At 36.6% G+C, this 11,127-nt stretch overlaps 1 protein-coding gene across 2 annotated transcripts in view; it reads right to left on the bottom strand.

The window, feature by feature from the left end:
• Positions 1-2,951: 2,951 nt before the first annotated feature.
• Positions 2,952-11,127, bottom strand: part of LOC137425626 (GATA-binding factor 2) — a 73,719-nt gene continuing 65,543 nt past the window's right edge. For both annotated transcript variants that reach the window (XM_068114232.2, XM_068114231.2), the window contains exon 6: positions 2,952-9,663. In XM_068114232.2, coding sequence (XP_067970333.1) covers positions 9,364-9,663 — 300 coding nt within the window. In that variant the 3' untranslated portion in view covers positions 2,952-9,363. The remainder of the gene's footprint in view (positions 9,664-11,127) is intronic.

The raw sequence follows: 11,127 nt of genomic DNA on the forward strand, positions 1-11,127 counted from the left end.
GTTTGGAGCCGCTATGTTTCATGGTTTTGGAGTTCGATAAGGATGCATGCAAAGTTTGGAGCCGCTCAGTTTCATGGTTTTGGAGTTCGATAAGGATGCATGCAAAGTTTGGAGCCTCTAGGTTTCATGGTTTTGGAGTTCGATAAGGATGCATGCAAAGTTTGGAGCCGCTAGGTTTCATGGTTTTGGACTTCGATAAGGATGCATACAAAGTTTGGAGCCGCTAGGTTTCATCGTTTTGGAGTTCAATAAGGATGCATGCAAAGTTTGGAGCCGCTAGGTTTTATGGTTTTGGAGTTCGATAAGGATGCATGCAAAGTTTGGAGCCGCTAGGTTTCATGGTTTTGGAGTTCGATAAGGATGCATGCAAAGTTTGGAGCCGCTAGGTTTCATGGTTTTGGAGTTCGATAAGGATGCATGCAAAGTTTGGAGCCGCTAGGTTTCATGGTTTTGGAATTCGATAAGGATGCATGCAAAGTTTGGAGCCGCTAGGTTTCATGGTTTTGGAGTTCGATAAGGATGCATGCAAAGTTTGGAGCCGCTTGGTTTCATGGTTTTGGAGTTCGATAAGGATGCATGCAAAGTTTGGAGCCACTAGGTTTCATGGTTTTGGAGTTCGATAAGGATGCATGCAAAGTTTGGAGCCGCTAGGTTTCATGGTTTTGGAGTTCGATAAGGATGCATGCAAAGTTTGGAGCCGCTAGGTTTCATGGTTTGGGAGTTCGATAAGGATGCATGCAATGTTTGGAGCCGCTAGGTTTCATGGTTTTGGAGTTCGATAAGGATGAATGCAAAGTTTGGAGCCGCTAGGTTTCATGGTTTTGGAGTTCGATAAGGATGCATGCAAAGTTTGGAGGCGCTAGGTTTCATGGTTTTGGAGTTTGATAAGGATGCATGCAAAGTTTGGAGCCGCAAGGTTTCATGGTTTTGGAGTTCGATAAGGATGCATGCAAAGTTTGGAGCCGCTCGGTTTCATGGTTTTTGGAGTTATTGAGGGAAACTACATAATAAATATATTATCTTATCGTTGATAGTAGTCATAAATAAATGTAAATTACTAACCATTTACTTGTATAAGGAGCTAAAGCCACACTCTTTATTTTTTTTACTAAGATTTAGAGACGAGTTCTCTCATATTATTTTGTCTCATATTTTCTATTAACTTTTCTGAGGTTCATTTTTGGTTCTTCATAATTGTACACCGCACCTTTCCTATGCCATCTCCAGGCATTGCAAATCGTCATTGCTGGGCACCGAAGGGGGCTCGGCAGTGACGCACGCTGAAAGAGAGTACTCAGTTTTCACTCTGGTTGTTTGTTTGTTTTCTTGTTTTCTTGTTTTCTTGGTTGTCCGGGCGATATCTCAGCCATCCTTTGAGCTAGGAAGCTGAAATTTCGGCACAGTAGTGAGCAAGTCCTTTGTCAAAAACAGTATTTTTTTGTTTTTTGATTAATCAATTAATTGAGGAGTTATTTAATTATTAGCGATTAATTAAGTACTTATTTATTTAATCAAATTTCATTTCTCTTCTGACCATTAACTCAGGCACCTTTTGAGTTAGGAAGCTGATATTTGGACATGCCAATGACCAGGTGATTTGGCTGCAAAGGCTATTTTTGATTTATTAATTAATCAATTAATCGATTAATTATTTAATTATTTGATTAATGACAAAAAGTTTTTTTTTTTTAAAGTTACAGATTCTGATGAAATGGTGGTGGTTTATGTGTTCTCTGACCGAATTGATTAATAAATAAAATTTTTAATGATTATTATTTATTTATTTTCATTATTAATCATTTATTTATTTTCTTTCTCATTTGGCCAATATCTCAGGCACCTTTTGAGCTGGGAAGCTAATATTTGGACATGACAGTGACCAAGTGATGTGGCTATCAAGGATATTTTTGATTTATTGATTAATCATTTAATCGATTAATTATTTATTGGTGAATCAATTAATTATTTAATTTTTTATTAATGACTTATTTAATTACATTTCTAAAAGATACATCTTCGGATGAAGCACGAGTGGTTTAGTTATGCTATTAGCCAATATTGATTAAGAAAATATTTTGTGATAATCTTTTATTGATTTTAATTATACAATTAATCAATCAATTAGTGTACACCTCTCCTTCCCAATGCAGCCTCTATGAGCTGCACTGCGGTATTGCCGGGCGCCGAAGGCGCCCCGGCAATGCCGCGCTGTAGCATATTTAATTATTTGGCATGGGGGCGGTGTACTTTGAATGTATCTGTACTTGTATAAAGTACTTTTTTTTTAAATTCCTCATCAGCTTTTCTTACCTAGATGGTATATTCATAGTTCAATGGAATATGCTTCCCCTCCTTGAAGTGGAGCTCTGGTCAACTGACCTGGACTGGACAACTGGAGCATCTGTCAACAATTGAGTCCATTGGATCCAAAAAAAAAACCACCTTTAGAGGCCATTTTTCCCCTTTCCCCGCAAGCAGGGGTTGGCCTTTTTCGGGAACTGTGGTTGTTGTTGTTTTTCGGTCCCCTTTTTGAAGCAATGTTTTACGGCCGGATGCCCTTCCTGACGCCAACCCTTTTTGCCGCCTTTAACGACAAGCAGGGAATTACCAGTGAACTGGTACTCAATTTGCCGACCTCGGAAGGTATGACAGGCTGAGTCAACCCCCCTGGTGTTAATTCAGCGATTAACCGGGATTACGAACCCAGGATCCTAGGTTATCCTAAGCCGGCACCCTAGCCGCTAGCCCAACACCAGGGATTCCATTGGATCCAAAGCACAGCCATTATTGATTCTCAGGAAACCATAAGAAAGGTTTTCTTTCGGGATATTGAGGAGGAGTTGTAGGCCTGGAACAAGTTCCTTCTTTTGCTTGGAGTACGACAACGCACTCGTGTGATTCCCGGAACTCACTTCAAATCATACTCAACAAAGAAAACTATTAAAAAAAAATAAAGTTTACTTCAAACTTTATTAGTTATTGAAAACGTTTCAACACAGAGAAGCGATATTCAAAGGCAATGCAGTTAAATGTACAAACAACCAACAACGCAGGAAACAAAACAATAAGTTAACGTGGCTCGACAAAAGGCACAAGAATCTATGCTGTATATAAAAGGAGCCGTTCGAGTGTACCTGTGTGCGAGTTCCAAACCCCTCGATACCTTTAGACCCCTTGACATGCCAAGGACCCAAAGACCGTTTTGAACCTTAAGACCACCAAGTCCCCTAATACTCCCAAGACCCCCAAGACCCTCTAAAACTCCAAAGACCATTAAGACCCTCAAGTTCCTTAATACCCCGAAGACCCTTAAGATACTCTGCTAGTATAATTTAAAAAGACAACAGTTGTGTCATTCTCTACGAAATGAAAAACATTAATTGTTAAATTGTCTAACAACCACTTAAACTAGGCGGTTAAACTAGGCGGTTAAACTTAAACTAAGTGGTTGTTAAATATGAAGCTTTCTGCAATCCTTTGTTTCATGTGTTCTTATGAATAATCCTATTTTTATTTCCCTTCTGGACACCTTCCAAAAGTTCTTATTATTGGAGACGAATAACAATGACGGCTTATTCTTCACTGCAGCTTCCTTCAAAATCAATACGCTTGCACTACTTAACTTCCAGGAGATCAATGTGTGAAAAGGATCATTTTTGTGCCATGCAAAACGTGTTTGTAGCAATTTCGGAGATTTCCTAGTTCTCTAATCACCGATTACATTATATTTAAAAAACTACCTTTAGAGGCCATTCCGCAAAGTGGGGGTTGGCCTTTTTCAGGAACCGTGGTTGTTGTTGTTTTTCGGTCCTCTTTTTGAAGCAATGTTTTACAGCCAGATGCCCTTCCTGACGCCAACCCTTTTTGCCGCCTTTAACGACAAACAGGGAATTGCCAGTGAACTGGTGCTCAATTAGCCGACCTCGGAAGGTATGTATCAGGCTGAGTCAATCCCCCTGGCGTTAATTCAGCGATCGACCGGGATTCGAACGACCGGGATTCGAACGACCGGGATTCGAACGACCAGGATCGTAGAATCCTAAGCCGGCACCCTAGCCGCTAGCCCAACACCAGGGACTACATTGTCTGATACATTGCACTCCGATGCATAATCACCGATTACATTGCACTATAATATTTGTTTTCCTGGCCATCCTTTGGGCCCTCGACTAGAGCCGATACGCACAAGGTGAATATCACAAAGAGAGGGATAAAAATACAAATAACATGAGCTTAGACCAATCATATGGTTGAAACAAGTTTGCATCGGTAGCACAAACATTCTTTCTCACTTGAATTCCCAGTGTGTAAGTAAAAGCCAAATACTGTACATAAATGTTTCAAGCGTGAAAATAGGCCTAAAACAAACAAAATGGCTTTTCCCCTATACTTACCCGTTATACCTTTAACTTTTGAGTCCAAAAGACTTCTTGCCATAGAAATTGATTTCACGGTTGTTTCGTTAGGCCGTGCGATAATGAGGATGGGGGTGCGAGGATTTACAGAGATGTCAAAGGTTAATAACCTTGACCCTAAACGAACACAACACAAGGATGAATATTACTATTGCACTTTAAGTGGCTTTTACCGCTTCCCGAAGGATAATGGGAGAGAAAAGGCGAGGTCACCAATCGATGCAGACATGCCCAAGTAGGCCGTGGATGTGACGACACCGACATCTGCACTTTTTTCTGCATTCAGGACGGCTTTGACTGTACATCATCAAATGTTTCACTTAAGTAGCAAAATAATGCAATTCCTACAATATAAAATCACAGGCAATTGTAATGAAGCCACTTATCTTACCTTGAAGCTTTCCACCTGCCCCACAAATATTGCCATGTCAAAATTTCCCGGCAAAAAACAAATAAAATACATACTTTTGACACTTTTGACATGGCAATATTTGTGGGGCAGGTGGAAAGCTTCAAGGTAAGATAAGTGGCTTCATTACAATTGCCTGTGATTTTATATTGTAGGAATTGCATTATTTTGCTACTTAAGTGAAACATTTGATGATGTACAGTCAAAGCCGTCCTGAATGCAGAAAAAAGTAATCAGAGATTCAAGAAATCAATCAACCAATCAAGAAAGAGCAATCAAGGATGTATTTTCAGTGGTTTTTAAGGCTTTTGTGTTAAAACAAATATGGCGGCGGAACCACGTGACCGATGACGTCATCATTAACTAATTTATTCCTAGATTATGCTCAAGAAATTTCATCTTGACTGGATGAAGTTTTGTACTTGTCGAATTATGACGTCATAATGGAGGCACCTATGACGTCATAATTAACATATTTTATTCCCCATGGAGAGTTCTTTGCAATGAGCCATGTCAATTTTTTCAATTTGGCGCTTTCGGAGATATAGAGGTGCAAAGTTTTTCGGTTTTTCCAAGATGGCGGCCAAACTGCGTGACCTATGACGTCATAATTATCATTAAAAAATTCTTATTATTACTACAGCTCCTTCGTACAATTTTTTTTTTCCATTCTATCCTTGAACTGGAAATGGAATATTTATTTTTCTACTTTGATGTCAACATGGGACTTTTCAGATGCACAAAAGTAACGCCTTGACACTTGTTTTAGGAGTTTGCTCATAAATTTGATGGTTTTCTCAAATGCGTCTGTGCAACACTTTTTCTGCGGATTTATTTATTCCTCTTATCCTTTCCTTTGTAATGTTGATGCCTTTGCAAAAATAATAGAAGTAAACATCCCCTGTTTTGTCGATGGGAGGATCCATGATCACCAACGCTGTGCATTCATGTTTCCCGCTCTTTTGTTTTCACAACCCATGATCACGGAGACATTTTTGATCATAGACCCCTTCCCAGGGGAGCTCTTTTGTTTTCACAACCCATGATCACGGAGACATTTTTGATCATAGACCCCTTCCCAGGGGAGCTCTTTTGTTTTTGTCCATATCAATTCGGTCATGTACAATACAGATATAGCCAAAGGTACTTTGCAGTTTCTGGGGATGTTGCATCATCCCTTTTCGCTCTATTTGCTCTTGTTTTTAATATTAATAAAAATGGTACTTTCCGATTGCAAAATTAGCATAAATAATACAATGTGTATACTTTAAGGCAAAACGATCTCAAAAAACCCAAATCTCAGGAAAGAAAAGTGGATTAAACTCTTCATTTTCAATAACTTCATCAACTTCATCTGAATGAAGCTAGGTTACGATCCTTAAGTCGTTTTATATGCTTTAATCAGGATTCAAAGAAAATCTTTCTTTTCCGATGATTGCATGATGCAACTCAACTTTAATGCTATCACTTGCTTCCCAGATGCCATTGATGCAGGCCTATTGCACTGATAAAAGTTGCATTAAAAAAAAAAAGACAACACAAAACGATTGAGTACCGCTTCGCTCGGATGATGATGAGCCGTCTTCACAGAGGTTACACGGAATCGAGAGGAGAACCAAAATTTCCAAATAATCATACAACGATTTATCATATTACTGTTGCACCGATTCCCGATACCCTGTGCGATTGCGAGGTTAGGGCTACAATTAGGGTTAGGAAACAGGTGGCGGAAGATGTGTGAGTATTGGACAGTTCATTCATCCCAGATCCACTTTTTTTTGAAATACCGATTTCTTTCTTGGAAGTCCTAGCAGTGTCCATGTGTTTTATACCTCTCCCACCTCCCCATGCCTCCTCTGCCCAAGCCCCCTCCCTCCCACAGATCTCCCGATGTCCCTGTTCTCTGCTGTTGTACTCGTGTGCTTCCCTCTCTCTCCCCATCTTGTCTCCCGCTCCCTTTATTGTATGTTCTGTGTGTCCGTTTGTTGTTGTTTTTTGTGATTGATATTAGCTCTTAAACGAGACTCGATCTTGTATACAAAAAGTATATAAAAACATGACAATATATAGACAGAAAAAAAATGGTCTTCATTCGTTTTTTTTAAAACTTCATACCTGATTCGCCATTCTTGAACTCATAAAAGCCTCATTATATGTACAATACAAGTGGTGTAGGCAACTATTTTTTGACGAATAAATTAGGCTGAAAAATGCTGAAAAAGTGATTTTTATTTTTTAGTTTTTTCGCTGTGCGTAACAACTGTGGTATGAAACAAGTACCGCTCCCTAGAGCTGTAGTCTTCTTCAATACTAAGTGCTCTCCCAGGTAGGAATTGCATTTTGGAAAATATCAATTCAATATCCCAGAACGTCAATGCAATTCAGCAATTACTTGCGATCATCGCCGCTTAACAAAACCGACTACGCATCGTCATGTAAAAAGGTAACAAACTTAGATTAACAATAAATCTCATCATAGAACCTATCTTTATGGTAACGAAAGGAAATTCAAAATCGAAGGAGCAACACAACAACAAAACAAAAACAAGGAAAAAGTCTTTAAACTATCATCCATGAATTTAAAAAAAAATTAATTGCTGACATTATATCATATAAGTCACAAGTGCATAAGTTATAGGTTTAGTAGAAGTTAAAGGAGTTATGGTACATTTGATGTAATGCCAAACTTTACACTGCAGCAATGCTGCAACAAGCTATCTATAAGTTAGTACAAAATAGCCAAATGCTACCGGGATTAAAATATGCAACACGTGTAAGTGTGATGCACACACGACATGAGCAATTACATATACATATACACAACACACCGACGAAGATCCTTTAAATGAGCATTTTTCATTTCAAATATATTATGGCTCAGTTCCAAATGCACGTTCATACATATCTTGCCGTTTCTGGCAGATGTAAATAAAACTGCACATTGTGAACACTATTTATTCCGCCCTGTGTGTGGCTATCCCCAGTGCAAGTCTTAAAAACAAGGCATTTTCTTAAATCAATGGTACGGTGGTCTATCCTGAAGTGAGCGGATCATTTTTTGCATGTGTGAGCAAGTTTGAAGTTTCATTTCACTGCATTCTGCAAAAAACATTTAGTCTACAAAGAGTTGTCTGCAGGCAAAAAGAAAGTGAAATAAATAATCACTTATTGTTCAGGGGGTAGTGCAGTGGTCTTTGAGCCGAATGCGACTTTAACATTGTCTCCTTGGCAGGTTATGGTGATGCGTCGATGAGTACGCCGTCCTGCACATGGACGTTGAGCCGGCTGTCCCATCTGTTAGTATTGGATGCTGGTGGACACGAAAGGTCCCTCCACGGTGTCATTCACAAAGAGTAGGCAATTGTGTGCCTGATGAAATTTCAACTTCCTGCCCTGACTACCACTCATGGGAAGGCAATGCAAAACTACCCAATATGATTGTATTCCTTACCAAGAAAACATCCATGCCATGGAAAAGGTGTGGCTTTGAGCAACAACAACATGGATAATGACAATAGAATGTTCCAGTGCACAAGACGGTGTAAGTAATAACAATGTTTAAATACAATCTTCATTGTTTGCTTTAAAAAAAAAATAAAGAGGTATAAATTTAAGGAGCTCTAAAAGTACATCAATTCACTACGTAGGTATGATCACTAACCAGGTGTTTTACCTTTCAGTGAACAAACTCCGTAAGCAAAACGAGCACCCGAAGCTGTGAGAAGTGGCATAGGGAAACCATCAAACGACTAGGCCAACCTTTCAGTTACAAACAGCCTCCATATGGTCAACAACAAAGATAAAATGAAGGCTCGATGTAATAACACCCGAAATATCAACTATCTTGATAACGTCACTCAAGGTCGACAGTTGGAGTATCAAACACGAATTGTAAGTGAAGGCAAGCACCATCTATTTGTCTATTTGCCAATGGCCGAGTACTCTTATTAATTATTTCGTATTATTATTATTATATACATATATATATATATATACACACACACACACACACACACACATATATATATATGTTTGTGTGTATAGATATACACCTTTGGCACGTTGCTGGTTTGATTGTTGAATTGCTCAAGGTTTACCTGAGGATGTAAATATACGGATTGTGAGGTTTTACAACCACGAGGACTCTTCATTCAAAGGCATTTTGCAACGGGAAAGCGCTGAAAGCTTGTACAGTAATTAGCTTTCAAATTATTTGTAGTTTCACCAACAATCCATAACTATTTTAGACACCATAGTGCTGTATCAATAACTTTGATGAAAAAATTGAGCATTCATTGTGAGACACAAATGAACCACAGGACTAAAAGGAGTTTCAAACAGTTTGGCACAAACACCGAACACAATGAAGTTTGTAAGTTCACCAAAAGTTGATTCTTACCTGTACACAAAACTCTCCTGTTTCAAAAATGATCCCCACTCAAAACTGATTATTAATTTCCTCCTGTGACTTTACCCAAATAAATATTTTTTGGGAATTACATGTTTTGTTGCAAATTTGACTTTTCTCTTGACTTTCCCCTAGCACATGGCTGTCAGCATGCTCGAGTGATGTGTGGAGGAAAATGAAAGGCTGGAGGCTGGGTGCATGGCTGTGGGTGAGGAAAGAACATGAGCACCGTACGGGCCGAGTACGCAGTGTGGGGGGTGTTGATACGATGTCTGGTTGAATGACGACGGACAGAAAGCGCTGGATGGCTCCAGAGGCAGGGCGGAGGCCTCGATGCTTTCCGAAACCTTGCGATTTCGCTTTGACTTGTTGGATATTTTGCGGTTTCTCGTCTGAATTCCATCTTTCTTCATTGTGAGAGGCCGGTTAATCTGCGGAGAGCACATGAAGGATGGATGGTAATTAATTGAGAAGGTCATGATGGTTGTGAAGGAGAGCAAATGAAGATCACTGATCAGGTTGTGCCCGATACCATCAGAAATAGTAAATTAAGCGGTAATGTATTTTTTATGTATAAATCCATCTGAACTGGGGTCGAGGACATGGGATCTACATTCATAACATTTAAATTGAGAAAAGGAAGAGAAGTGAGGATGATGTAGAAGAAAAAGAAAAGGTAACGATGGTGGAAAGTGTGGGGAGAGAAGGGCAAGACTTTTTACAGAAGGTAGGAGTAACGGAGTTGAAAACAAAAGCATTTATGGAGACATGCGGAGAGAGTGGTCAAAACATGCATGTATATATATATATATATATATATATATATATGTATATATATATATATATATAATCGGGAGATTAAATCAGACGCGGACGTAGCTTCAGGACTTCGATCTTTAATTTGACAAGCTTTCGACCAACAAAGGTCTTCTTCTGAGTCGGCCCCAAGTTCAACTGAAGGGCCGACTTGGGGCCGACTCAGAAGAAGACCTTTGTTGGTCGAAGGCTTGTCAAATTAAAGATCGAAGTCCTGAAGCTACGTCCGCGTCTGATTTAATCTCCCGATTATTTATTCAATGCAAATGAGACGCCCTGCTCGTACTGTGGAGTTTCTACTATTTCTCACAGATATATATATATTATATATATATATATATATATATATATATATATATATATATATATATATATATATATATATATATATATATATATATATATATATATATATATATATATATAATATATATATATATATATATATATATATATATATATATATATATATATATATATATATATATATATATATATATATAATATATATATATATATATATATATAATATATATATATATATATATATATATATATATATATATATATATATATATATATATATATATATATATATATATATATATATATATATATATATATATATATATATATATATACTATATATATTATATATAATATATATATATATATATATATATATATATATATATATATATATATATTATATATATATATATATATATATATATATATATATATATATATATAATATATATATATATTATATATATATTATATATATATATATATATATATATATATATATATATATATATATATTATATATATAATATATATATATATATATATATATATATATATATATATATATATATATAATATATATATATATATATATATATATATATATATATATATATATATATATATATATATATATATATATATATATAATTATATATATATATATATATATATATATATATATATATATATAATATATATATATATATATATAATATATATATTATATATATTAATATATATATATATATATATATATATATATATAT

Source organism: Myxine glutinosa, chromosome 4 (genome assembly GCF_964187855.1).
Source record: "Myxine glutinosa chromosome 4, kmMyxGlut1.1, whole genome shotgun sequence".
NCBI lineage: Eukaryota > Metazoa > Chordata > Myxini > Myxiniformes > Myxinidae > Myxine > Myxine glutinosa.